This window comes from Aethalodelphis obliquidens, unplaced genomic scaffold (assembly GCF_003676395.1).
Source record: "Aethalodelphis obliquidens isolate GAN/ISIS:26980383/991018 unplaced genomic scaffold, ASM367639v1 scaffold27, whole genome shotgun sequence".
Classification (NCBI taxonomy): Eukaryota; Metazoa; Chordata; class Mammalia; order Artiodactyla; family Delphinidae; genus Aethalodelphis; species Aethalodelphis obliquidens.
Window position 1 is genome coordinate 2,692,102 of NW_020837971.1, and position 27,871 is coordinate 2,719,972.

The 27,871-nt window shown below is 41.9% G+C and overlaps 1 protein-coding gene across 3 annotated transcripts in view; it reads right to left on the reverse strand.

Annotated features, from left to right (window-relative positions):
- Window positions 1-13,684, reverse strand: part of GNAI1 (G protein subunit alpha i1) — an 89,910-nt gene extending 76,226 nt beyond the window's left edge. The window contains exons 1-2 of one of the 3 annotated variants that reach the window (XM_027123799.1): window positions 13,301-13,684; window positions 13,038-13,206 (exon numbers count right to left, since the gene is read on the reverse strand). In XM_027123799.1, coding sequence (XP_026979600.1) covers window positions 13,038-13,155 — 118 coding nt within the window. In that variant the 5' untranslated portion in view covers window positions 13,156-13,206; window positions 13,301-13,684. Of the gene's footprint in view, window positions 1-13,037 lie in introns of all 3 variants that reach the window. The other 2 variants (XM_027123801.1, XM_027123798.1) reach the window with 2 other exon arrangements.
- Window positions 13,685-27,871: the final 14,187 nt, after the last annotated feature.

Genomic DNA, 27,871 nt, shown 5'->3' on the forward strand with positions numbered 1-27,871 from the left:
AACAAGGTTCCAGATTAACATCAGAAGTTAACTATATAATACTAAGTGGGTAGGCATTATATATGTGTGTACATACATGTGAATGTATAAAACATAATGAGTGCTTACTTCGTGCAAGGCACTGTTTTAAATACTTTATTAATAAGGCTATGGGAGGCTTCATGAATGTGGCAAAGACTGGGTAAGTCTTGAAAAGTGCTTACGAAATGGATAAATGGAAAAGATCCAGGAGGATCACCTCTAGGTCTTTGCTTCTCGAAGTATGGACTGGACTGTGGGTCTGCAGCCAAGGCATCCCCTCTGAGCTTGTGAGGAATGCAGAAACTCAGGCCCCATTCCAGATCTACTGAATGAGAACCCATTTAAAAGATGCCAACTTATTTCTATGTGTATTAAAAAGTTTAAGAAGAGCTGCTTTAGGAAAACGAGGTGAGCACATATGGAGCAGCAAGAACATACAACTGGAAAAAACCAACTTCGGAGCAGGAATGTAAAGGGTAAGAGAGAATGTAATGCGAGAGATACTTTGAAAATCACTGTGGTTTTTTTTTATCTTTTGCATGTACATGAATAAGGGGAAAGAGGCAGACAGAGTACCTTAGTGTCATCTAGATACAAATGGTTGAATACAAGTGGTGTACTCTCCAGCCGTCACATGGCAAGACTGTAACCCTGGCAGCCACAAGGGACCCAGTGGCCTAGGAGCAAACTGCAGAAGGCAGATGGGGATAAAGGAGGCAGGGAGTCACCTCTATCCTGATCTCCTCTTTGGGCCAAAGTTTCAGGGGTGAATGGTACGTGAGAGAGGATGAGGAGATGGCTAAAGGCAAAGGGGCCTATTTGGGATCCTGGGAGAAGAAAGTCGCCTGGGCAGCAACACATCCACGCAGCCTGGCGGAGACGTGCAGTTCTGCCGAGAGAACACCTGAGCTCATCTCCCCCAGCACCGTGGCACCACCCCAGAATCGATGCAACTCAGAACCTGCAACGTGCTTGAGGGGCTGCAGAAAGCAGAGCACTCAGGGGGCTAAGAGCCTCCCTTCTCAACCTAAGCAGAGACCACGTGAGCAAAGGGTGGAGGGAGGCAAAAAAACAGCACAGGAATAAATAAGTTCAGTGCTGCTGGATGATAAGAAGTAAGGCAGGGAAATAACTAAAATATTTAGAAAATAAAGTCAATGGAGATTTTGACTAATGCGGTGTGAAGACAAATAAGAAGTCAAGGACTGGTGGTGCCGGGAGCTTAAGAAGAAGAAAACAGGAAGAAGGAGAAAGTGCAAATAAGTGGGTGAGAGATGATGCCTTCAATTTTGGAACACCATGTTAGGTAAATGAGAAATAAACCTGCCCTCCACCCTCCACCCACAGGACTGAAAGGAAAACTGCAGCCAGGCCAGGGTGCCCAGGATTCACACAGGCCACGTGTTGGTTAAAATATGCTCACAAAAAAAAATTACAAGAGGATACAATTTACTTACCATGAGATACAGTCAAGACCCTACAAGTAGCTGAACAGCAAGATTTTTTTTCAAAAAATCTATTTTTTGCAAAGAGATTATGAAGTAAGTGTAGTATTGATCAAAGTTACTTTTTAAAAAAGATAGAAAATACAATAAACTATTTTTAAAGATTAGAAATAGTTTCTAGAAATAAAAATGTCAGCATTAAAAATAAAGACTCCATTATGTTAAAAGGCACATTGGTTGATTACTGAAGAGAGAAGGTAATTAGGACATATCTAAGTAGCACACAAAAAATAGGGAGATAAAAAGCAGGAGAGAGGAGAGAGGTTGAGAGAGAGAAGTTAGAATGAGAAGCCCAAACTAATTATAAAAGAAACTCCAGCGGAGAGAGAAAAGTCACAAGATACTATCTCTTTAAAAAAATATATTGATGTGTGTTCCATGAGTGTCTGTGATATTTCCCAATACTTCTGTACCACTGGAAAAGTCCACAACTTTAAAATAAAAAGCAGTTTAAAGACTGAATGGAAGGTGAAAAAGATGGGAATGCAGCCTAATATTTTGAAAAGATTAGATGACAAAATGTGGGATGAAAAATTATTTAAGGAGGGTACGAACAGTTTTGTCTGGATTTTATTACTTTTAATGCTGGGCATGTCTTGAGAATGCTTACGGAGCAGGACACAGGAGTCTTTAAAGAAGCGTGAAGATGGTAGAGAGAATCATGGAGGATGGGAAGGTCCTGAGGGTAAGAAGGGATGAAGGAGTGGGGGTGAGTACAGAGCGCTGGCCTAGAGTTGGGGGGGGCACCTTCTCATCAGTTCCAGCAACTCAACTGACCGGCATCACCGCTTTGTACTGTCACAACACATCTCTTGCAGGCATGTCTTGACATGGTTGCTGATGACATTGACGTGCTCAGTTTGTGAAAACTAAGTGGATCAGTTTTCAAACTGCATAGAAATATGTTATGCTTCAAAAGATTAGCTTCAGAACTACCGATCAGAAGGCAGTTTTCTTCTAACTCCTATCATATTATATTAATCTTAAACGTGGTTTCCTTACAGGTTGCATGCTTCTTAAATACATGAAACGCTATCAAATAAAAGGCACAGGCCCAAACAAGAAAAAATATAATGTACATTAGATAAGTATATTACCAGAAAAAAAAAAAAGAATCTGGAGGGTACCTTAGAAAGGCAAGGTAAACAGAGGAATTCCAGGTAATTCAAGGCTAAGTCTTAAGTGACTCTTTTGAAAAATTATTAAAAGGCATAAATACTGTCACAGATTCAATGCTTGTTTCTATTTCAAGGTTACGACCACTTTTCAAGAGATGTTGCTTCTCTTTTAAAAGTAAATTCATTGTAATTCTGGAGTTTTATTAGTAATCTCTTTATCAGTACAAGGAGTTTCAGAAAAGTTTTAAAATTTGTAGGAAATAATCATAAGCTCCCCTGATAAACAGCACATTCATTTGAGTCAACTCAATGTTTCATAACTTATATCAACAGCTGTGTTTTATTTTCAAGAAAGATAAAAGGAAAGTTTGCAGGAAATTACTGCATTTATTCTAAAAATGGGTAATAAAATGGAGAGAAATTACTTTTAAATCATTTGTAAAGTTTTCTAATTACTCAAAATTCATGCTCTATAGAATTCTTAACCTAGCACAGATATTTACCTGGTTTATTCCCAGTGGGGAGTCTGTTAACAGAAATCCAAGCCCCAGAAGGAAGCTGTGGTGGGGTCAGAAACTAGTAATTACAATTGATTTTATATTTTTTGAAATCTTTGCTATGTGCACACCCTCTGCTAAGAAGAGCCAACTAAAGGATTTAATGTCTATGACCATAAATGGATCTATCCACAAGGAGGCAGGGAGGGAGGGCTGATCGAAAAGAGTCTCTAAAGTATTTATATTAACAGCTTATATTTAATAAAAACTTGTGCCAGGTACAACTGCTCAAAGTACTGTAGATACATTAGCTTACCTTGTCCCCAGCCCTATAGGGTAGGTACATTTATTATCTGGAATTTATAGAAAACTGACACTTAAAGAACTGGATAACTTGCCCAAGGTCTTAAGGAAAACATTTTACAGCCCAAGTTCCTTATATGTGGAAAAAGTAAGAAAACTAAACTATAGATGGCAAAGTCTCCTCTAGATTGCAGGTTTCTGTATAATACAGAGCTTACAACCAATGAGGATCCAAAAGTCTGCTCAGAAATACAGGAAGGGGTTTCCCCGGCGGTCCAGTAGTTAAGACTCCGCGCTCCCACTGCAGGAGGTGCGGGTTGGATCACTGGTCGGGGAGCTAAGATCCCGCATGCCGCGAGGCACGGCCAAAAAAAAAAAAAAAAGAGAGAGAGAAGTACATGATGGCAATGGACAGATCCTTAACTGCTTAATTTCTGAGAGGCATGCTACCTACACCCTCATCCCACAAGATCAACAATGCACACTCCAATATTACAGCTCATGTCCCCGGGTATCTGTTTATACCACTTCTTCCCCATTTTCCCTTATAAGGAGTTATCTTTATGCACACATTTTCTTTCCCTAAGTAGTCTGTAAATTCTCCTAAAGATTTAGTAAACTTAAGACGTAACTGGATACCAAAAACATGAAAGACACTTTACAAATGCCGCCAATGACAATTCTCACCACACAAGGACAGGCAAGGACCTCCCTGGTGGGGCAGTGGTTAAGAATCCGCCTGCCAATGCAGGGGACACAGGTTCGAGCCCTGGTCCGGGAAGATCCCACATGCCGCGGAGCAACTAGGCCCATGCGCCACAACTACTGAGCCTGCGCACCAGAACTACTTAGCCTGCACGCTGCAACTACTGAAGCCCACGTGCTACAACTACTGAAGCCCGCACGCCTAGAGCCCATGCTCCGCAACAAGAGAAGCCACCACGATGAGAAGCCCACATACCGCAACGAACAGTAGCCCCGGCTTGCTGCAACTCGAAAAGCCCATGTGCAGCAACAAAGACCCAACATAGCCAAAAATATAAATAAATAAATTTATTTTAAAAAAAAAAGGACAGGCAAGACATAAACAGACCATGGTGAGCTTCTGAGTGCCCTGCTGACTCCAGAAAGCCAGAGTTACACATAATCGCATCATCCTGTAGGACAGATATGGTTGTGAGAATATATTTAATGCCTTGTTATTAAGAAAGCATTCAGAACAACAAAGCATTCAAATAACATGTGGAGTAGCAATGTAACAATCCTGTTAAAAACAATGTGTTCAGAAAATACAAAAATCACGTTTCACTCCACCACTTAATTTACCAAGAGTCAAAATATTTTTCTGATCATGCAGCAAGAATTTGTTCCTCCAAATTAATTTTATTTTTCAGAACTCTGTTAGAAATAATGTAGTAGGCTTTAGTTACTCTAAGTAGCAAGCTAAGAAACATATAAATAAATGGGGATACAGTGGGCCTAAATTTACTAAAATTACCCAAAGCCCAAGGAAAATGCAGCAACTTTTTCCCTTTAAAAGACTATTACTCAAGGGGCTTCCCTGGTGGCACAGTGGTTAAGAGTCTGCCTGCCAATGCAGGGGACACAGGTTAGAGCCCTGGTCCGGGAAGACCCCACATGCCGCGGAGCAACTAAGCCCGTGCGCCACAACTACTGAGCCTGTGCTCTAGAGCCTGCGAGCCACAACTACTGAGCCTGCGTGCCACAACTACTGAGGCCCGTGTGCCTGGAGCCTGTGCTCTGCAACAAGAGAAGCCACCGCCATGAGAAGCCCGTGCACTGCAATGAAGAGCAGCCCCCGCTCGCTGCAACTAGAGAAAGCCTGTGCACAGCAGCGAAGACCCAACGGAGCCAAAAATAAAAAATTAAATAAATTAAAAAAAACAAAAATAAAAAAAGACTATTACTCAAAATTAATCATTTAATTAGTCACTCATTTAATTACCATTTATGAAAAGACTAGTACGTGCCACCTCATTAGGTGATAAACAAGTTGGACAGGATTCGTGCTCTGACGAGCCAATCCCCATGGAGAGATGCAACAGACAATCAAAAAGTAAACGCACAAGATGATTTCAAAACGGTCTAATTTGGAAGGGAGAGCAAAGAAGACTAATTTAGACTGGATGGTCAGGAAAAACTACACTGAAGAGGAGGCAAACAAAGGAAAGTCTTATTCGTTCACACTAATCCTCAAGTGAAATACCATGAGTTCAATACGAAACACCAGAAACTGGTGGTTTTGCTATTACCATAACAGTCACATAAATTATAAGGGACCAAAGAATATAAAATAACCATCGTTATGCATTCCCTAAATTTATACATGAGGTATCAATGAGGGTATCTGGAAGTAGGGTGTTGCCACAACAAACACTAAAAATGTGGAAATGGCTTTAGAATTAAGCAATGGGTAGAAGCTGAAAGAATTTTGAGGACCATGATAGAAAAAGCCTAGATTGCCTTGACACGCTGTTAAAAACACAGATGTTAACGGCTCCCCTGGTGAGAGCTCAAAAGAAAGTGAGGAACATGGCAGAGAACACTAAATACGGTCATGAACAGACTGTTGGTAGATATGTGGACTTTACATGTGCTGCTGGTGAGGACTTGGGATGGAAAGGAGGAACATATTATTAGAAACTAGAGGAAAAAGGATCCTTGTTATTTTGTGGCAAAGCATAAGTGAATTATGTCCTGCAGTTATGTGGAAAGCAGAACTTGTAAACTATAAATCTAAATATTTAGACAAGGAGATTTCCAAGCAAATTGTTGAAGTCGTGGCCTGATTTTTTCTTACCGATTATAGTAAAATGGGAGAGGAAAAGATAAATTAAAAGAGTACCTAATGCGGTGGTGGTGGTGTGATGAATTGGGAGATTGGGATAGACATATATACACTAATATGTATAAAATAGATAACTAATAAGAACCTGCTGTATAAAAAATAAAACTCAAAAAAAAAAAAAGGGTACAAAATGAAAGAATGCTGTCAGATCACCATAATACAGGCAAGAAACAGGCTGATAACATTACTCTGCTGCAAACATGTGCTACCTTTGACTGAAAAGGAAGGATGACTTGAAGGGCAGAGTCCAGAGGCCAGAAACTCAAGCAGTGTCACCAAGACTATTTGTAGGCCTTGAAACCTAAAGTAGTTTGGAAAGTGCACAGGACTGAATACTCACTCCTTTTTCTTTCCACTTTCTCCCTTTCTGAACGAGAGTGACTATAACTGGTATCCTCTGCCGGCTCTATCACTGTGCCCTCCTACTGTATTCTAGGAGCAGGTAATGTGTTTTCTAGCTTCACAGGTTCACAGAGAGAAAGAAATTTGGTCCCAGTATGGATTACATGGAGAATCTCACCCATACCAGAGTTAGATTCTGAGATCTGGATGAGATTTTGGATGTTGAGTTGATGCTGTAAGGGGATGAGACTTTGGGAGATGTTGGGATAGGATAAGTGCATTTTCCATGAGGGCAGACTAAAGTAGACAGAACAATAGCCCCCAAAGATGCCCATGGCCCCAGTCCCTGGAACCTGTGAGCATGTTATCCTACACGGCAAAGGAACTTTGCGGATGTGATTAAGATAAGGATCCTGAGATGAGTCTGTTATCCTGGATTATCTGGGTGTGCCCAACTTAATGACAAAGGCCCTTAGAAGTGAAGGAGGGAGACAGGAGAGTAATGCTACATGGAGAAAGACGCCACTAGCCATTGCTAGCTTTGAAGATGAAGAGGCCAGGAGACAATGAAAGCAGGTAGCTTCCAGATCGGGGTCCCCAGCCCCCAGGCCGCAGACCGAGAGAGGTCTGAGGCCTGTCAGGAACCCGGCCACAGCAGGAGGTGAACGGCAGGCAAGCCAGTGAAGCTCTACCTGCCGCTCCCCACTGCTCACGTTACCGCCTGAATCACCTCCCTGCCGCCCCGCAACGCCCGTGGAAAAACTGTCTTCCACAAGACCGGTCCCTGGTTCCAAAGAGGTTGGGGACCGCTTCTCTAGACAGAGGTTGGAAAAAGCAAATATACGGATTCTCTTCTACAACCTGCAAAAGAAAAGCGGCCCGGCTGACACCTTGATTTTAGCTTGGTGTAACCTTCTGACCTACAGAAACGTAAAGTTAATAAATTGTGCACGTTTTAAGCCACTAAGTTATGGTAACGAACATTTCGTTTTTAAATTATTTTTGCCCCATTTCTGTTAAGATTTTTAACCCTATTTCTGTTAAAGTTTTTAATTAGTATTTAACAAATTACGACAGAAAGCAGCCTAAGCGCTCCAAGATTAGGTGCAGTTGACCTTAGCTCATTCAACTCAAACGCCATCCGGGATCTGAGCTTCAGCAATGTCACACTCCGGGAAGTCAGACATTGGGTAACTGCGTGCCAGAACATGTGACCAAGAAATTTATGCGTCCTAGAAATGTGACAGATACATCAGGTCCTCCCATGTGAATCTGTGGTATCTTGAATTTTCCAAGGCAGAGAGAAATGCATAAGAAAATACAAATTAAGATCGTGGTTGGATACTCAATTTTTGTCTTAAAAATTACAGTGATCTTTTTCAGGTTTGAATAACATCTTCGACTAAATCCTATAATGTAGGTATTGTATTTCCTATCATTGATAAGTTAACAAGATTCATGCTCTTTATAGCTAAGAGGCCAAAAATAAAGAGTAAAAAAACCTGAGATCTATCCCTACCAAAAGAAATTATTTTAAGGACTGACACTACACTATAACACTATAACAACATAGAAGACCCTCCTCCAATGAATATCCATTGTCATTTTCTTGAATTTATCTAACCTGTCAAATAAATATAACGACTGTGAAAAGTTCTTATAACTATGAAAAAAAATCTTAAACCAAACAACTTACTTTTAGATACCGCACGCTTACTTTGGTTGTCATTTACTTTTACTGTTCCCTTTTTGTTTACATTCCCATCAATACTGAAAATGGCAAAGTATAAGGTTTATATTCTAGGTAAATCCTAATCCTACACAAGATGTTAACATAACTAAGAACTAAATATGCTCATGACAAAAGGAAAGGGTTGTTACGATGACCTACAAAGATCCTGCCCCTGAAGTCTCACGCTAGTGCGGGAAGCAGGCGGGGCATAAAGCTAACTCACACTAGAAACCAGAGTGCAAATGTGCTCCGCCATATGCCAACCATTCCTGTTTGGAGAAGAACGGTGCCCTGAGGAAAAGAGTATGAGGCTAGAGGGAAGCCAGGTCCAGGAGAAAGTTTTTATTCCGCAGTCAATGGAGAAGTCAAGAATGGTTTTCCGAGCAAGGCATTAGCATGATACCTACTGCAGGCTAGAGGCAAAGACCAGAAGCAGGAAAGTCTACTGGAACTAGGCTGCCAGAGGCAGAGGAGAACTTGAACTATAAAAGTGAGAAGGAAAAACAAAAGATACAGAAAAACCAGCACTTTCAAAACATATGTTAACACCACCTGTGGCTTCTAGTAAAGTAATTGCTAATACAAAGTAGGTGAGGGAGAGAGAAGCACATAACCCCTGTAGAAATACCATATCCATTCACTCACTCAAGGAAAGGGGCTTTCTGACATCTAAGGTCCTGAGCCAACTCTAAGGAAACGGCTAAAGCAATGCAAAATCAAAAGTTCTGCAATGCCAGAATTTCTCAACTAGGCAAGTCACAGGGCAAGTTTAAAGAAAGCCAAAAACATGAACGGTTTAGTTTCTCAAATAGCTGGTGGGTGGTAGCAATGTAAAAATATTCACCAAGCAGAAGAGATCCAGTCCCTCACCTCATTTTAAGAAGTTAGAGATAAAGAGTATGGATTTGTATTTGTTTGTTTGTTTGTGGGGATGAGTTCAGTGGAGGGAAGGATAATGGGTGGAGGGAAGGATAATGGGAGGAGTAAAGGAGAATACAAGCGCAAAACTTCAAAGTGAAGGGACTTCCCTGGTGGCGCAGTGGTTAAGAATCCGCCTGCCAATGCAGGGGACATGGGTTCGAGCCCCGGGAAAATCCCACATGCCCCGGAGCACCTAAGCCCCTGCACCACAACTACTGAGCCTGTGGTCTAGAGCCCGTGAGCCATAACTACTGAGCCCGCATGCCACAACTACTGAAGCCTGCACACCTAGAGCCCGAGCTCCGCAACAAGAAGCCACTGCAGTGAGAAGCCTGTGCACCACGACAAAGAGTAGCCACCGTTTGCTGCAACAAGAGAAAGCCCACGCATAGCAACGAAGACCCAATGCAACCATAAATAAATTAATTAATTAAATAAATTTCAAAAACTAGAAAAAGAAACTCCAGAGTGAAATAATTTAAGAACAATTAATTCATAAAAATTTTACTTGCATGTACCCTACCCTCATATATCTTTGAAAATTACCGTAAGATATTTAATAAGTACCCATATGTACAATGTAGTCTCACTGAAACAACAACCTAGGCCTAATGCTATACCCTTAAAAGGATAAGTTGTAACATCCTCAAAGATATAACAATAAATGTTTTCTCTTGAGACAATCAGCCATATACAATGGAAAGAAAACTTTAATTATTAAAATAAGTTTCATTATTTAGGATTATTATTCTAATACTAAAGCCTGAAAGCTAAATCTTTAGAACCACTCAAACCCTGACCTGATTTCCTTTAGGTCAAGGATTAGACTAGGTCCTCTTTTTTTTTTTAAGGCCTAATTCACTGCTCCTAATAAGGATAGTGAAATATCTCTGAGTTAAAAAAATATATATATATATATACACACACACACACACACAATATGTATATACACATATATCTACATATATAGTATATATACACATATATGTATAAAATAGACATCCAGTGCCCAAATCTTTGTATGTGTCTTATACCCGAATCTCTCAACCCAATGTCTAAAATGACAACACATGCCTTAAGAAAAATGAAATACAATGAACTATTTACTATACCATCTTAAATGTGCTGTATACCTTAAATGAAAAAAAAAATCATTTGATTAGAAAAAAAAATAAGTGAAGAGGAGAAAAATCTGATGTAAACAGAATTGACATTGGTTATAGGTTACCTAGAGACCATTTTACATTTCACATTTCAACTGATTCAGTTGCCGTGTTTTACATGGACTGATTTCACTGAGCTCCTTACACGTATAACTTTAAACCTCCAAAAAGGAACCAAAGGTCAACCCTCCACTGCTAAAGTCAAACTAGGAAAAAGAAAAATGTTTTCAAACATTCCAAGAATAAGCCAACATTCTGTTTATAGGAACTAGAATGCTGGAACTCTGGGCAAAAGGGTAGAGCAGAATGGGAGTAAGACAGACAAAGAGGATGACTGCTGGGCCAACAAGACAGGGATGCGGTGACGGGAATTTCTACAGAGAAAAGGTGTAGGGAACAGCAAGAGACTAAAGCTAGAAAAGAGAGCTGAAGAAATTCAGTTACCTGAAGATTTGTAAATCACTGTGAAAGCTTTCTAATGTTATTGGTATGGAGAAAAAAATTCCCTAACTTCAGAAAATCGCAACTCTGCTACACCTTTCTGACGGCTCTCACTATAGTTCGTGGTAGAGATGCAACTTTGGGTTCTGTGTTACACATTGAAGTATATTTAATTGTTAGTCTAGAACAGTGATTCTCAGTCAAGATTAAATTTTGCCCCCAGGGGACGTTTGGGGGATATCTGGAGACTTTTCTGGGTCACGAGTGGATGGGGGCTGCTCCTGGCATCTAAAAGGTGGGTGCCAAAGATTCTGCTTAACATCCTACAATGCACAAGACAGTCCGCACAACAAAGAATTATTCCACCCAAAATATCAACAGTGCTGAAGTTGAGAAACACTGATCTCTTCTGAATATAAGCAAAAGCCAACTTGTCGGACCTTGATCCTAGGCCATCTCTCTCTAACAGACATCTATGTAAAGCATAAAACACCACCAGAGGACTCATTTTCCAATGCTTTAGACATGGTGGATGGCTGACTCAAACTCAGAGTCACACAACACACTGAAATAATATAACAGAGCAGGAGTGCAGAAACTGCAGGAAAAGAACTTTTCAACCCTTTTTTCCATTTTTATCGCAAGCACATTGAATTCGGAAGAGGAGGACCTACACGTTTCCATACAAAGGTGTGTCTCTTCTGTGCTCAATACGCTAAAATACACTGACTTCCTCAAAAGACAATATTTCTCATTAATGTAAAAACCTAAGTAAACAGTATTAACTGAGAAAGATTTACGTTGGGGCGCGGGGGTGCAGAAAACCACCAGGTCTTTAAAATGCAAAGTTATTTCACAGTTACTTGCAGAATGACTCAGATCATTATTACTTTTAGTCATGCCAAGTTTGCTGCTTCTAAGCCTACTAGTAATGGAGAAAAAAACCACCATTTTTCCTGCAGTCATTAAACCAATGAAACAGAAGCTTACCGAAAACAGGTTTGTGCGATAGTATTTGTTTTATTGTAACTGTTACAAAAATAAAAGCAGTCGCTGCCAGTGCAAATAAAGATTCTGAGAAATCTTTCACCTACTTCACTGCCTACAGGGTGTGTTTGGGGGGTACGGGGATGCAAACAAAAGAAAACCCTAACTCACACATCAACAAATCTTAAGCTGCGGGTATTTTCCTAATGTATCCCTTAATCAAAATCCTGGCTTACTCTTTTTACGTTCCCTCCCTTCAAACAACTGCAAAAGACCTCCACAGAGCGTTTCACCAGGAGTACAATACTAAGAACAAATCAGAGCCTTGCGTGTACCTGGCAAATCTCATTCATCTGAAGCCGTGGCAGCAGAAAAGAGAATCCTGTTGTCCAATGTGACCCACTCAGACCTTTCACAACGGTTTTCACCGCTCGAGTATCATTTTTGAAGCCAGTGTGACCTAACTTTGATGGTTTCCATGTCCCCACCGTAATAAAAATCCAGCGTCCAGCATAGCCTACTTCCTTACGCAAGATAAATATAATCAGTGCTCCCCTAACACTTACTGAGTCGCCACAGGAAGTTCAACAGAAAAACACAATTCAACCCTACGGAGACCCCACAAAAGGTGCACTGATTTCACAAAACGTGGCACTCGTGACATGAGGAAACCACAACCGCGATACGACACCTTGTAGAAAGGGTTTTCGCGCGGGGGAGGGGTGGAGGGTGGGATGTGCTTTTACTTCCTTGTAGCCAGTGCCCTTTCATCTTCACAAAGCTGAGCTAACTTCAGAGAAAAGGGGCTCCTCGCGATCCGCTCCTCGGCTCCTGGCGGGATCCACACCGAGGCACGCGAGTGAAGCCCCTGCTCCCCGCGGGCGAGTTTCCCCCAGCCAAGGGAACAGAGAGGAAGGGGACCGGGGAGAGGGGCACCCGCCTCGGCTCTGCGCCGCGCCGCACAAGCTCACGCTCCGAAAGCATCCTCGGGCACTACAAGACGAGCCCTCCGCCGCTTTGGCACGTCCCCTCCGGGCTTCCCAGTGCCGAGGAGCCCGCGCCCAGCACACCCGCCAGACTCCCTGGCCCCAGGCCGGCTGGGAGCCCCCGTCCGCCAACCCGGCCCGGCCGCCCTTACCGAGCAGCAGCAGCTTGACCTCGCGCGCCGCCTTCTCGCCATCCTCGCGGAGGTTCCGGTCGATCATCTTACTCCGCTCCACCGCCGCCTTGTCCTCGGCGCTCAGCGTACAGCCCATTGTGCCAGGAGCGAGAGCTGGCCGCCGCTCCCTTCAAGTCCGGCGCGCTGCCTTGAAACACAGGTGAATTCTTTCTTCCTGGATGCCGGCGTTCGAATTCCTCCCGACGCCGGCCACACCACCCCCACCCACTTCCGAAACGGACCTAGGGAAGCGCTGTCTGCAAAGGAGCTAGCAGCACCGCGCAGCTCTTGCCTACGGCCGGGCTCCGCGCCTCGCTTCCCTCCGCGGCCCCTAAGTCTTGCGTTTCCAGGCTCTGGGTACAGCCACCGGTGGCCTCCTGCTGGTGGCCGCGCCGCAACCTCTAGAAGCCCGGCGCTGCTCGGCGTCCGCGCGCCGCCGCGGCCCCGCCCCTGCTCGCCCCTCCCGCCGCCCCGCGACCACTCCCAGAGCGCGCGCCCGAACACGAGCCCTCGGACATTACCCCCTCGGACGGGTGCGCGCGCCCACGCTGCCGCGGACGCCGGCGCTCCACAGCCCCAGAGGGCCGGCGACCGCGCGCGCCCTTGGGGAGCGCCCCCGGAAGGCCGAACGTCGCGGCGAGGTCCCCTACCTTAATTCCTCCGCGGGAGTGTGATAATTTCTTCCCGTTTACTCACACCCAGGGATGTGTTCGGACCTGCCCCTTAGGGGTGCGGGTGGGAGAGCTGCCAAAGTTGGAAACCGAAAAAAGCCAGTCCTGGGCGTTTGAGCATGCCCAGCTCGGGCAGGCGCGCGAGGGTTTTTCCAAATGTAAACGCGTGTCAGCTGGCCTTCAGGGGTGAGGGAAATAGAGGGAGCTGGGGCCGGGAATGGAACCGTGGAGAAAGCAGAGAGGGTAAAGTGGGGAACAGAAAAGTCTGGGGACGATAGGAGGTCAACTTTCTTCCGCTTTTTTCTTTTTTCCTTCTCTCCTCCCTCCTTCCATCCACTCTCACGTCCCTTTCCACAAGCAAAGAACATTTTGAAGGATTTCCTCAAACCTGAGAAAATGTAAGATAAAGAATCAAAGAGCATATTTTTTTCTCCTATCCATGCAATTTTATGTGCCATAAATTTTATTCAGAAAGTCTTTTCCATACTGTGTCCATTCATCCCACTTTCAAAATTATCCACAAAATGTCCAAGGATTGCCAAAATGATGGGATACTCTACAGCATTAAAAGTTATAGAATAATATTTAGTGATATAGGAGAGATATTTATATTTTAAATGAAATAGAATTTTTAAAGCAATGTGAAAAGTACGATAATGTTTTTCTTAAATAACAGATACATGTTGATAAAGTTATTTGAAAGAACGCCATTTAACATTAGAAGAGACCATAATCGTCACTTAGCCCAACCTCTCCATACGACGCAGATTTCACAGCTGCTACCTATTCCCTCCTGCCACAGATTCAGACATATTCCTGGCTTACATGTTTTCATTGACTGAGAATTCAGAAACGCAGGGGCATCAAAGTCTACTGCTAGATTGCTCTCGGATATTTCTTACTTGCATTAAACAAAATCAACCCTTAAAGGATTGAAACAATAGAAACGTTTTATTTTCTCTACAGTACCAGGGTAATTATATTTTCGAATGGATAAGCTTTAAAAAGGAGCATATTTTTAAATAAGACCAAACAACACACCCACACAAACAAATCTCCACACCTTAACTGACCTCCTCTGGGGCGACATGGAAGCTTCCAGGCCAAGTTCTGAACCAATATTTATGACCATGTTAGTAAATCATAAGCCACTGGGCATGTCATTCCTTATTGCAGGCCTTGGCTTCCTCACCCATGAAATGAGATGGAGTTGATCCAGACCATCCTCCATCCATCCAGCTCTACCTGGTCTGGGGGAAATAGCTTCTGTGGCCCTTAGAGGCATTTCACCCAGCACGGTATGAATGAGCATAGGTTTAAGGTCTGGTCTCTCCCGGTCACTTGTACGACTACACTTTTCCCTTATAGACATCACAGGAAATGTTAACTGATTATAAGATGGGGTTGGTAGCAAAGAAAATCATCTTTGATGTGTTCAAAAATTAGGAAATTGCTCTGATGGAAACCAAAGAGCAACCATCTGGAAGTCTTATTTTCTAAAAAACATTCGTAAAAACTGGGCTTGAGTTTTCCAGGAAGGTAAGGCTGAGCTGATGCTACAGGAAGAACAGCCTTAGAGTGGGTCTCCTAAGCAAGGCCTGTGGGCTAGCAGAGGTTGCCAGTTTCCTCCTTATTGGACATGCCCTCTCCTGTTCTCCTGCAATAGTCAACCCTGCTGGGCTCAAGAGCTGCAATTTCAAGAACTGCCTCAACTTTTCCTATGGCCTTTTGTAATATACCAACAAAAAGGAACAAGCTTTAAATTGTATTTAATCACCTCCTACCCTCTTTGTATTTCTTGGCAGTCTAAATGCTGATGTTCATCAGAGAGTCTGGAATTAAACTGGACAGAGTGAGCTTTCAACATAGTGTTTACATATTACCACTCGGGATTATCTGTGAGTCTTTCCTATGAGCTTTCACGCCATATGGAGTATGGGACCACCAACTGCAAGAAAAGAGGAAGCAATCATGACTGAGTACTAGTGGAAATGACTACAAAACTTGTGTTTTGGAGAAAAGAAAGCTGAACAGAATGGTACACGTTACCCCTCTGATTTGTCAAGTCGGTGAGGAGTTAAAATACAATATATGGATGAATAAGAACTGAAAATTAGCTTTATTATGAAGCTAAACTTCTGAGAGGATGCAGAAAAATGGAGTGAGCAGTATGAGGGGAAATTCCAAGAGGAGAAAGTTTTGAAAAAACTTTAGAAGGAAGACATGACTGGGAATTGAGGGGGAGTTTCCAGGGCTTTGTGTTGGTCAACTCAGGCTGCCATAACAAAATACCATAGGCTGGGTGACTTAAACAAGAGGAATTTATTTCTCACAGTTCTGGATGCTGAGAAGTCCAAGATCAAATTACGAGCCAATTTAGTTTCCCGGTGAGGACTCTCCTCCTGGCTTTCAGATGGCTACCTTCTCGCTGTGCTCTCACTATGTGGAGAGAAAGAGCTCTATTCTCTCTCACTCTTCTTATAAGGACACTAATCCCATCATGGGGGCCCCACCGTCATAACCTCATCCAAACCTAATTACCTACCAAAGGCCCCACCTCCAAATTCCATCATACTGGAGTGAGGGCTTCAACAAATGAATGGGGTTGGGAGGGGGGCACAAACATTCACTTCATAACAGGGTATATTTTAAGAGGAATAATCAGCTAAAAGGGTTAAGTGCAAAGTACATGATGGAAATAACAGTTGTTTTATAATCAAAATGTAGTTTGGTTGTAAAGAATGATAGGAAGTATGGCACAAAGTTGAAAGAGAGCTTTAAATGTTAAGGTGAAGAGGTGGACTTTTTTACAACGGACACTAAGTGTTCCCTACATTCTCCTGAGCTGGGTAATAGGTGTAAAAAAAAAAAAAAAAAAAAAAGCTTTTACCCAACAAAACAAGTGGTGTTACCAGCAAGTGGATTGTGTTAATAGTCCAGATATGAGGTGGTGAGAATCATTCAAATTAACAATTTACATAATTATGATGTTGAAAGATATGATTCAACAACCTTGTCAAGCAGGTGGAAAAAATAGTATCAACTCATCTATTTTATAGAGAGTGAAATTGATATACAGATGTTGAAGCAATCTACCTCAGAGTACTGTTTTCCCTTATGGACATCATATGTTTTAAGCAACTATATTGAGATATAATTCACATACCATATTATTTATCCATTGAAAGCATAACATTCAATGGTTTCTAGTATATTCACAGAGTGTGTGACCATCACAACAATCATTTCTCAAACATTTTCATTACCTGCAAAAGAAACCCCATACCCTATAGCCATTATTCCCCTAATCTTTCCACCTTCCCTGCTACGCCCAGTCCTAGGCAACCAATAATCTACTTCCTGTCTCTATAGATTTATGCATTCTGGACATTTTATATAAAAGGAACCATGTATGTGGTCTTCTGTCTATGCCTTCTTTCACTTAGCGTAAAATTTTCAAGGTTCATCCATGTTGTGGCATGTATAGTACTTCATTTCTTTTTGTTGCTGAATAACACTGAGCATCATATGTTAAGAAAGAGGCATACGTTAAAAGACAAATTGAGACACATTCAGCTGAGAGCATCTAGGTCTTAAAGTCCCAAACCGTGTCATAAGGAATAATTGAAGAAACTAGGGACATTTAATGCAGGAATGAGAAGATACAAAGTGACATGATAGCTATTTATAAATGGTTGAAGAGATATCATAAATCAGAGGGAATAGACATCTTCCGTCTGGGTTCAAGGTGGTGGATTTAAGACCTATTGGAAGAAAGCTATAGGCAACAAATTTTACCTTGAAGTGAAAAAAAAAGTGTACAATTGCCGCTGAAGGAAATAGGGAACCTCAGAAACTCGTTTATTCTTGACTAAGATGTAAAACTCTAGACTGGATGATCATATATTGGGAAAGATCTAGAGATCGATGAACTTTTGGGATCCCTTACAACCTTGAGATTCTGTATCAGTCAGAAGCCAAATGGGATTAGTGTGAGAAATGATATTAAAATCCAGAAACTCCTTCTGTTCTTCAACCCTTTTCTTACTCATCCTGCCATGAGATATACAAGCAGAAGGGGGAAAGGAGAGTTTACGTGAGACATGTTGGCTTGGTGTATTGATGGATTAATGTGGGGATGAGGATGAACCAGAGAAGAGAGAGTCAGGACAACCAGATGTGTACACACACACACACACACACACACACACACACACACAGAGAGAGACAACCGAAGGGCAGTGTCTGTCTTTGGCTAAGTTGGGAGCAGACGTAATATGCGGACACCTTTCCATTGTCTACATTGAGGGTTTTGCTCTCTAAGTAAGGAGAGAGTCTGGTTTGGGGAGAGGCTATAAATAACTGGAGAATAGCAGGGCTAGCATGGCATCCGTACCTGTCCATAGTTAGAAAGGCCCCAAACCAAAACCATTTTTGTTAGAGATGTTGTGAGATTCTGGGCAAAGGTTGAAATACAAAAGCTCATTGAATTATTACTGAAAGACTTTAAAAGACAAGCAGCACCCTTCGGTTTGCAAGTTACAACACTGTGGGGCACAGATAACATAAAGGCCATTGTCTCTGCATGGAGCATATCACCACCCAGGCACCAGCACGTTGGTGGACTGAAAGCACACAGAGACAGCCCTTGAGTATGGACATTTACATGCTCCTGATGGGCACTGCACCACTGGCAATGCTCAGTCTCCCTCATTTAGCCTCACAGACAGCAGCCATGACAGAAGAGAACTGGAAAAGAAGAGGAAAAACATGTAAGGTATTAGGCAGTGACTTCAACCATCAGACTGGTTTACGAGCACATGTGAATATGATGCCAATTTCCTGCTGAAGCAGGTAGATCTTGAAGTCACTGCCCATGAGGCCAGGGGGCACTGAGGAATATAACAGTACATAAGTAAAGGAGGGAGATGTTTAAGAAAAAAAAAAAGGTAATATATTATTTCAAACGCATCAAAAATACTCCCAGGGACAAGTATAAACAAAAGAGAATTGGAAATAGTATTATGGTAGAAGAAGCTCTAAGCAGGTAGTCAAATAACCTTGGAGCAATTCAAAGCTCTATTTTCAACTGCATATCTATCTTTGAAAGTCCCTTAACTTATATAAACTGCAATATCCCTACCTATAAAAGTGTGTTGAATTAGATCATCGGCAATTCTGAATTCCTTTGAGTCTGTCATTTCAACAGTAGATGGTTGGTACAGATGAACCGGTTTGCAGGGCAGAAATTGAGACACAGATGTAGAGAACAAACGTATGGACACCAAAGGGGGAAAGCCACGGGGGGAGGGGGGCGTGGTGTGATGAATTGGGCGATTGGGATTGACATGTGTACACTGATGTGTATAAAATTGATGACTAATAAGAACCTGCTGTATAAAAACAATGTGCCTTCTTGATAAAATGTTTAAAATAAAAAAATATTTTAAAAACCACTTTGCGGGCTTCCCTGGTGGCGCAGTGGTTGAGAGTCCGCCTGCCGATGCAGGGGACACGGGTTTGTGCCCCAGTCCCGGAAGATCCCACATGCCGCGGAGCGGCTGGGCCCGTGAGCCATGGCCGCTGAGCCTGCGCGTCCGGAGCCTGTGCTCCGCAACGGGAGAGGCCACAACAGTGAGAGGCCCGCGTACCACAAAAACAACAACAACAACAACAACAAAAAAAACCCCACTTTGCTCTATGTATTTATTAAGAACTTTGGGAAAAAAAAAAAAAACAGTAGATGGTTGGCAAATATACCAAAGTACTTTGATGTACTGCTGTGAGTGGAAGCCATACCATGTAAAATTAAGGAGTAAGTAAGTGCTGAGAATGCAGAGATTAATGAGGAAATTTTCCAGAATTTTTAACCATGGAAAGTGGTAGACACATGGGATGGTAGAAGGAGAAGTGGGTTTGGGATTTGTTGTTGTTTCATTTAAGCCATGACTCTTCTTCCCAAGTATTAGGCAGGGGTAGAAAAGGAAATTGTTACTATGCTAAGGAAAGAACATGGCTGCCCCACTCTCTGACCTCTACCTCTGATTTTTCCATCTCACGCCCTCTGAAACCTCATCACCATCAATTCTTCAATCCACAGAGACCTTCCATCCATTGACCATATGCCTTTGCCCTGTCCCTCATGCCCTGTCATGTGATAATTTCTCTCCTTAAGCAACTTATGCATCTTGTGCCAGGATAATCATTCTTTTGCAGATACCCTCAAAACATCCCCACCGTTGTATTCAACAGAAAAACCTCAAATTTGGTTAAATCAACTCTTGGCCTATCTGTGTCTGTACCTGTACAACTGAGCTTGACTGGTAGAAAACACAGTACTCAGCAGTTCTATCCTTCCATTTGCTCAGGCCAAAAAGCTGGCATCATTTTTGATTCCTCCCTTTCCCTCAACCCCCGGAGGAAATCCTGTTTACTCTGCCTTCAGATATATTCAGAATTTGGCCAAACATCACCATCCATTGATATATCCTAGTTTGAGATATTGATGGAATATCACAATAGCCTGCTTTCTTGGCCCTCTGTCTCCACCATTATCCCCTCCTATTTACTATCTAGCAACCAGAGTCATCCTTTTAGAATTGTCACTCCTTTACTAAGAAATACACATCCATTTACTTTCCATCTTACTTAGAGAAAAATCCCACCTAAAGTTCTCATGATGACATACAAGGATTTACCTGGTTTATCAAGTTCACTTCTTTCAGCCTAAATATTACTTCCTACCATTCTCCTCGCTCTCAGTGGTTCAGCCTCACTGACCTGCACGCTATTCTTTGAACTTGCCAAACATGCTTGTCATGGGACCTTTGTACTTATGTTCTCCCTGCCTGGAACACTCTTCCTCCAGATAGCTGCTTGGATGACTCTCTTACAACATCTCAGTTAAATGCCACCTTATCAGGGAGATATATTGCTTAACCGCCCACATGTCACTCTTCATTCCCTTACTATGCACTGCCATTTCTTTATAACTCTTATCATATCACAACTTATTTTTGTGATGTTTACTGCCTGTCTTTGCTCACTTGAACATAAATTCAAAAGACAAAAAAAATGTGTCTCTTTTGTTTACTGTTTTATCTCCAATCGCTAGCACAGTAAATACCCATATTAAATAAATAAAGGGAAGGAGCTGGATTTAGAATATAAATCTAGTCTTCTATACCATTCATTCATTCGTTCAACAATATTAATTAAAGACCTGACATGAGTCAGGCAATGTTCTTAGCACTGGAAATGAGGGGGTGAATAAGACTTATTTTGTTGGGATGGAGCAATGGTAGAAGAGAGATGTTAAATAGGTAGGTAAGTGGATCAATTAAACAGGATACAATTAAAAATAGTTGTAAGTGCTATGAAGATAAAGAGTTTTACAAAAAGAGTATACCAGTTCACGTCTTCTGAGAAGCAAACTCCAAGACAGAATTAGACGTGCAAGAGGTTTATTGGGGGAAATGCCTGTGAAGGATAAATGAGAGCAGGGAGAGATGGGGAGGACCTTCAAATGGGATGCAGCTCTGACATCTGGGGAAGGAGAGAAGGAAAGAAGAATTGGGTAGGAAGAGTCTCAGACTATGGTACGACTCTGAGAAAGTCTTGGCCAGGCCAAGTGGGCTCCCTTCCCTGACTCCTGAGGAAATACTGCTCATTAGAGGGGTCCTGCCTTGGGCAGAAACGGCCTGGGTCTAGTATCCCTGTGATGCTCAGGGATGGACTCTGGGCAGCCTCAGATGTGAACACTGCAGTGGATCTAAAGACGGGGCAGTTGGAGGTGGTCAGCCAACCACACTCCCCTAAAGTGGGATCTTAGTGAGACGCTTTCATGGCTACAGCAGGGAGTTACTCTGAGGGAAGAATTGCTTTCAACGGAGGGTTCAGGGAGATCAGTCTGAGGAGGTGACACTTTTGAACTGAGAATTGGAGGAGAAGAAGGAACCTGATGAGGGGGAAGAGGATTCCAAGCTCTCTCATTGCAAAGTACCAGTGCCAAGTCCCCAGGATAGAACTGAGGTTGGCCTAATCGAGGAACCCACAGGTCGGTTTGGCTGAAGCGTAATAGTGAAGCAGAGAGTGGTGGGAATGAGAACGGAGAGGGCTGCAAGGGAGGTGGGGCAGATCCTGTAGAGCTGGGCAGGCCATTCTCAGGTGCTCAGAATTTCTTCTAACTTTATTCTAAATTGGAAGCTGTAAGCCTCAGTTTCTTCCACAAAACTGGATATATCAGCAGATGTGTTTTCATGATTAAATAACATCAAGTGTAACACAGTTCCTGGCACATCATGTGCTCCTAATTATAGTACTTTTTCTTTCTGCTTTGTCAGATCCAAGAGTTTAAGTATTTTACTTTTACACAAAATAGGAGAGAGAAGAGATTAAGGTGAAGAGGACAACTAAGGGCATTGAGGGCCAAGATGAAGGGTTTGGGTAAGATCCAGAGAGGAGAAATTATATAATAGTCAAATTCATGATATACTATCTATGTGTATCGTGATGGACAATGCTAAAAAGTTTGAATGTTTTTGGGATGCCTATTTGTCTTCTCTATTCCTGGTTCTGCTTCTCTTTGTGAGAGAATAAGCCTAAGAATAAGGTCATGTCTTTTTTTTTTTTTTCTCCCATTTATTTGTTTGACCTTGCCAAAATTTCAAAACGCGGTTCTAAAAAAGGATCAAGCAAACCTTGGGCCGAGCTTGAAGCATAAGCTAACTTCTCAAGGAAAGAGCTACCTGGCTTTATTAAAGTCTATGTGTTTATTTACTACACTGGATTAAAAAAAAAATAGGTATGTTGACACCTTCCCCGCGGTTTATGCTTCCTGCTGGCTCAGCTGTTCTTCTGTAGCTCTCTCTTTAAACTGTGAAACTGGCATGTGTGTCTCTTGTTCAGCTCAGCAGGAACTGCAACAGAAGGGTTTATAAGGACTGGAATTAGGAGCCAGGCCAAGGGAATTCAGGGAAGCACTTACTGCTTTTCTGTCCTAATTACCAGTATTGGCAATATTATTCCAAATCACGGTAGTAAGGAGTTTAGCATTCGTTGACTATCAACACCTTATTAGGCTATGTATGGATTAGGGGCTAAAAGGGACAAAATTATGTTTTATATTAAGTTATTAAGAAATGAGTTCTTTGTAAGAGTTCAGGGTCACTGAATGGGGAAAAAAAAACGTATGAGGAACTTCAAGGCATGAAATTTTCAAGGTTTTCCTTGAAAAAGAACCACAGTACTCAACCACTAATTGACTGTTTTACTCAACCACAGGAAAATAGAGAGTCAATCAGTCAAATGCTGAAGATCAGACCTTAAATCTTCTATGAGAATAGCGACTGGGGGTAAAATTTATGCGTTGGCAGAAAATCTCTGGTCACCCCACCCTGGGCCTGGCCTGTCCTTGCGCCCTCTATTCCCAGCTCACTGTTACTCTACGCTTAACACCCAGGAAGAGAAATTCAGTAACTCAGGAACATGGCATGGGTGCTGGTACGTACATTGGTTTCCACCTGGGATCCACGCTCTCCTTGCATATCCTGCTTCTAATTCCCGTGGGCTGGGCAGATGGAGGCCTGGCCTCGGCAGAGCTGCTCTCTGCCCTTTGATGCGCTCTGGGTAGGTGCGTGGGCTCAAGGCCTGCCTGGGGTACACTGTTTTTCACAAGCATGCTGAGTGCGTTGGCCCACAGATGTTTAATATGTGTTGACTGGGAAGTGCTGCTTAGCCCTCAGGCTTCAGCCACAAGTTCACCCTCATCGTTTTACCAAAGCTCTGCTTCAGACACCTGGTGCTGCACAGCTGCTGACAGAGTGGGGCTCTGATTCACAACGCGCTCCTGTTCCTTTCCAAAACAGCTCCTTTCGGAGACCTGGGTGAGCGAGAGTGTCTACGTTGGTGGAGCACCTTCCAAGCCCTTCTTGGTCCTAGAAAGTAAAATTTTAAATAATTATCAGAGCTTTACCCTTAGCTTCTAAAATTGTCAAAGCAGAGAGACAACTGATCTACGTTGAGTCACTAGCAATTGCTTTTTCAACAACAAGAAGAAGTTTATGCTGAGAAAAGTATCTAAAAATCCCAAAACAGAGCCAGAATATTGAGAAAGGTAAGGTAAAAAAGGGCACTGGCTCTTTTTTAGAAGTTCAGATTATTCAGACTCCTTTTTAACGTATAGTGGTTGAGGGAATTTCGGCGAGCATAGGAAAACAATGAAAAGGAAAATGTAGCAATGGAAGTAGCGATTGCAGTGGAGTCAGTGTTCATTTTCAGAATGATTTTATTATTCTGAATTTACACACAATTTGAAATGTGATGTTGTTAGTTTTTTTTAAATTGGGATATAATCCATGTATACAATTCACCATTTTAAAGTGTACAATTCAATGATTTTTAATAAATTTATAAGATTGTGCAACCATTACCACTAAATCCAAGACACTTTTATCACTCCGAAACATGCCCTTTAGCAATCATTCCCAATTCCCTACCCACCCCAGCCCTTGGCAACTACTAATCTACTTTTTGACTCTATGGAGTTGCCTATTCTAGACATTTCATGTAAATGGAATCATACTATATGTGGCCCTTTGTGTCTGGCTTCTTTTATTTAGCATATTGTTTCTAAGTTTCCTCCATGGTGTAGCCTGTATGAGTCTTCATTTCTTTTTATTGCTGATAATATTATCCCACTGTATGGATATGCCACATTTTGTTTTTCCATTCATCAGTTGGTAGACATTTGGGTTGTTTCCACTTTGGGGCTATTGTGAATAGTGCTGATATAAACATTTGTGCATAAGTATTTGTTTGAATACATGTTTTCATTTATCTTTGGCATATACTAGGAGGGGAATTGCTGGGTCATATGGTAACTCTATGTTTAATTTTTTGAGGATGTGCCAAGCTGTTTTCCAAAGTGTCTGCACCATTACATTCCCACCAGCAATGTATGAGGGTTGATGAGGTTAGTTTCAGAATCTTAACTATTCAGTTCTGCTGCTGAAACCGGATCAGGCTTTGTGTGACACTGCGATTTCAAAGAGTACTTAAAAAAATCACAAACACTGTGAACTGCATGGTCCTCCATTACTATTTAGTCTTTTTCATTTTACAATTGTAAGATTCACTTTGGTCAAACTATTCTTGCTCAGAAGCAAGGGGTTGTCACCTACTACAGTGCTGGTCACAGAATAGGAATTCAACAAATATATATTAAATGAGTAGATGAATGAATAAGAGGTAATCTTAGTGGTTTCACTAAAAGCGTTTAAAAAACATTAAAAGCATTTTGTGAAAAGCAATGTCTTCTTGATTCTTGCCACTAAGGTATGCTACCCCTGTTCTGTTAGTGTCATAACATTTGAAGGAAATAAAGAAAATTCAGTGCAGTAACATGAGCCCAGGAGTCAGCAGGCTTCGGTCCTGCTCTGAGACTAATTGCCCATAAGACACTGGGTAAATGATTTTTAGTTTCCTCATCTGTCAAACACTAATGATGTGTTTTAATTACTTGACAAGTTGTTGGGCAGATCATAGGGAATAATATATGTATAGCCCTGACTCAGCTGCTGCCTCGCTGCCCTTGAGATCCTGGGTGGTGTATGCTCTGCCTCTCATAAGCAAGGGGCTTTTTCGTTTCTGCATACATTTCTTCTCTTCCTTACTGATCTGGTCCAGACGAACTTAAGTTACACACACACACACACACACACACACACACACAACACACACACACACATACTTACCTCATTTACATAATGTCTACAGAGCAGTCATATAACCTAAATTACACAGCATCAATTAAAAACCACATTGAGTTATTTTCCTCCTTAAAGGACTTTTTTGGGTTAGATGGAAGCTGAGGCTTATTCTACCACCAGGGAGATTTTTACAACTTCTTTACTCCATGCTGCTTTGATGCACAGCATTTCTTGGACTCTTGGCCTCCCTGTCTCCTTTCTTCTTTTTCCTCCCCAGTTGTCTTAAGAGCTGAATCCAATGCCTTTCATTTTCTGGAACGGAGAACCCTCAAGCACTCTTTTGTTCTTGGGACTCAGGTGGTACCCACACCCTCAAGATCTCACATTTCTTTCGAATATCTTGCCGAAGTATTTTTTTCTCCTCAACAAAAATAGTTTCATCCCTCAGAGAATTCTGTATGTTGTTTATTAAAACATTTTTTCACCTCACTCACATGCGAAAATGCTTTCGAAAGTAAAGGGGAATAGTGGATACCTAAGGGATTTGATGTCTGACAGCCCCTTTTCTAGGGAAGGAGAAAGGGTCTATCCTTCCAGTATATTGGAGAAGAGCAGTATTCACTGAACAGCCGTTTCGTTTGTCTTGTCCTTGATCATTGCTCACAATATAGGGCATGGGTGGGCACGTGATCCAAGCATAACCAGATTCCCCGTGAATTTGTAGTTGGAAATGAAAGAGATCAGTGTCTTTAGGTGGCTGGATCTGTAAAATATATGCTCTGGATCTGTGGGTAGCCGCATTTTCATTCATGGAAAAGCAGAAGAAATCTATCTTTAGATTAAAAAAAAAAAAAGCTTCAGGCAAATAGAAGAGAAGAGAGAAGTAACTGGTTTCAGTTTTTTCCCTAAGATCTTGATGTGCTCCTGATTTCATATACCAAGAGATGATTTTGCATCCTTATATTACAAACCTCTCTCCATGTTTTGCCCCCCTGAAGCTTCTTTGAGTTCATTTCTTTTGCTTGCAATCAGAAGATTCCTAATAAAAGAAATACTTACAGGGCTTTCCTGGTGGCGCAGTTGTTGAGAGTCCGCCTGCCAATGCAGGGGACATGGGTTCGTGCCCCGGTCCGGGAAGATCCCACTTGCCGCAGAGCGGCTGGGCCCGTGAGCCATGGCCACTGAGCCTGTGCGTCCGGAGCCTGTGCTCCACAACGGGAGAGGCCACGACAGTGAGAGGCCTGCGTACCGAAAAAAAAAAAAAAAAAAAGAAATACTTACAAAATGAGGACTTGTCATTGTTATTACTAATGAAATTTTTCTAAGCTTCCAAGAATAATCTCTCTTTTTGTTTACAAAATGTATTTATATGTTTTACCTCATTTGATTCTCATGACAACCCTGTGAAGTAGGTAGCACAAGATGTAGTGTCCCCATATTATATATGAGGAAATTAACTTTCAGAGATTAACCGACATACCCTTGCTAAAAATCAGTAACTGGCAGAGCCAGAAATAGAGGACAGACCTTCTTTCTGGTGCTTCTATGACACTGTAGGAATGATGCAGAGATGAGTGGCTTCTAACTGAATTACAATGTGTTTATATAAAAGGTGTAACTGTTAGAAATTTAACAATGCCTAGGTCCTACTTATTATCTATTTAACTTGAGTGAAATGTGGGACATAGGAGGCAAAACCCTTACTGCTGAAATAAATGGATGAAAAAGATTCAACTGTACTGCTCTTAACCAAGAAAGTCATATGATTTTATTTATGGGGTAAGTAGCATAACTGGTTCAAATTTTAAGAGACTTTTTCTAGCAATGCTAAATATGGTATTATATTTTATTTCCATATAATACCATAAAATATTTTTTCTTCTGTATCTGTAATTTTCTCTATATTAAATTTCAATCTTTTCTGTCTAGGAACCTACCAGTGGCCTGACAACACTGGAATTTGTAATTCACACAATACTGAAACACTGAGCATATACTGGACTCAAACCTCTTGGAAAATCAAGACAGTCCTACTCTGTTTATCTCCCCTAATGTGGAAAGTATCAGAAGTTCTCTGGAGACAATATTGTTACCTATTCTGGACACCTGGAGCAGATCTGACATTTTGGAGCACAAAGGATAAAGGCCTCCCTGAATTGGTCTGAGAACCATTCCATTCCACATCCCTTGGCAAACCCCTGAGGTTGGCCTAGATAGGTATATTCTGATCTGTTCTCAGTGGGGCTGGACCAGAGTACCTGTCCACACAGGCTCTTTGTCTTCTGACGTTGTACTCACAGCATCTTCTAGAGTCAGGCAAAAATGACAGATATCAGCCAGAGCATTCAGCCTCTTATATCCATGAGCTTATATTCTGTTTTTAAAAATAGCAGTATTTCATTTATCTAAAATTATTTTTAAAGTGTTCTCAGAG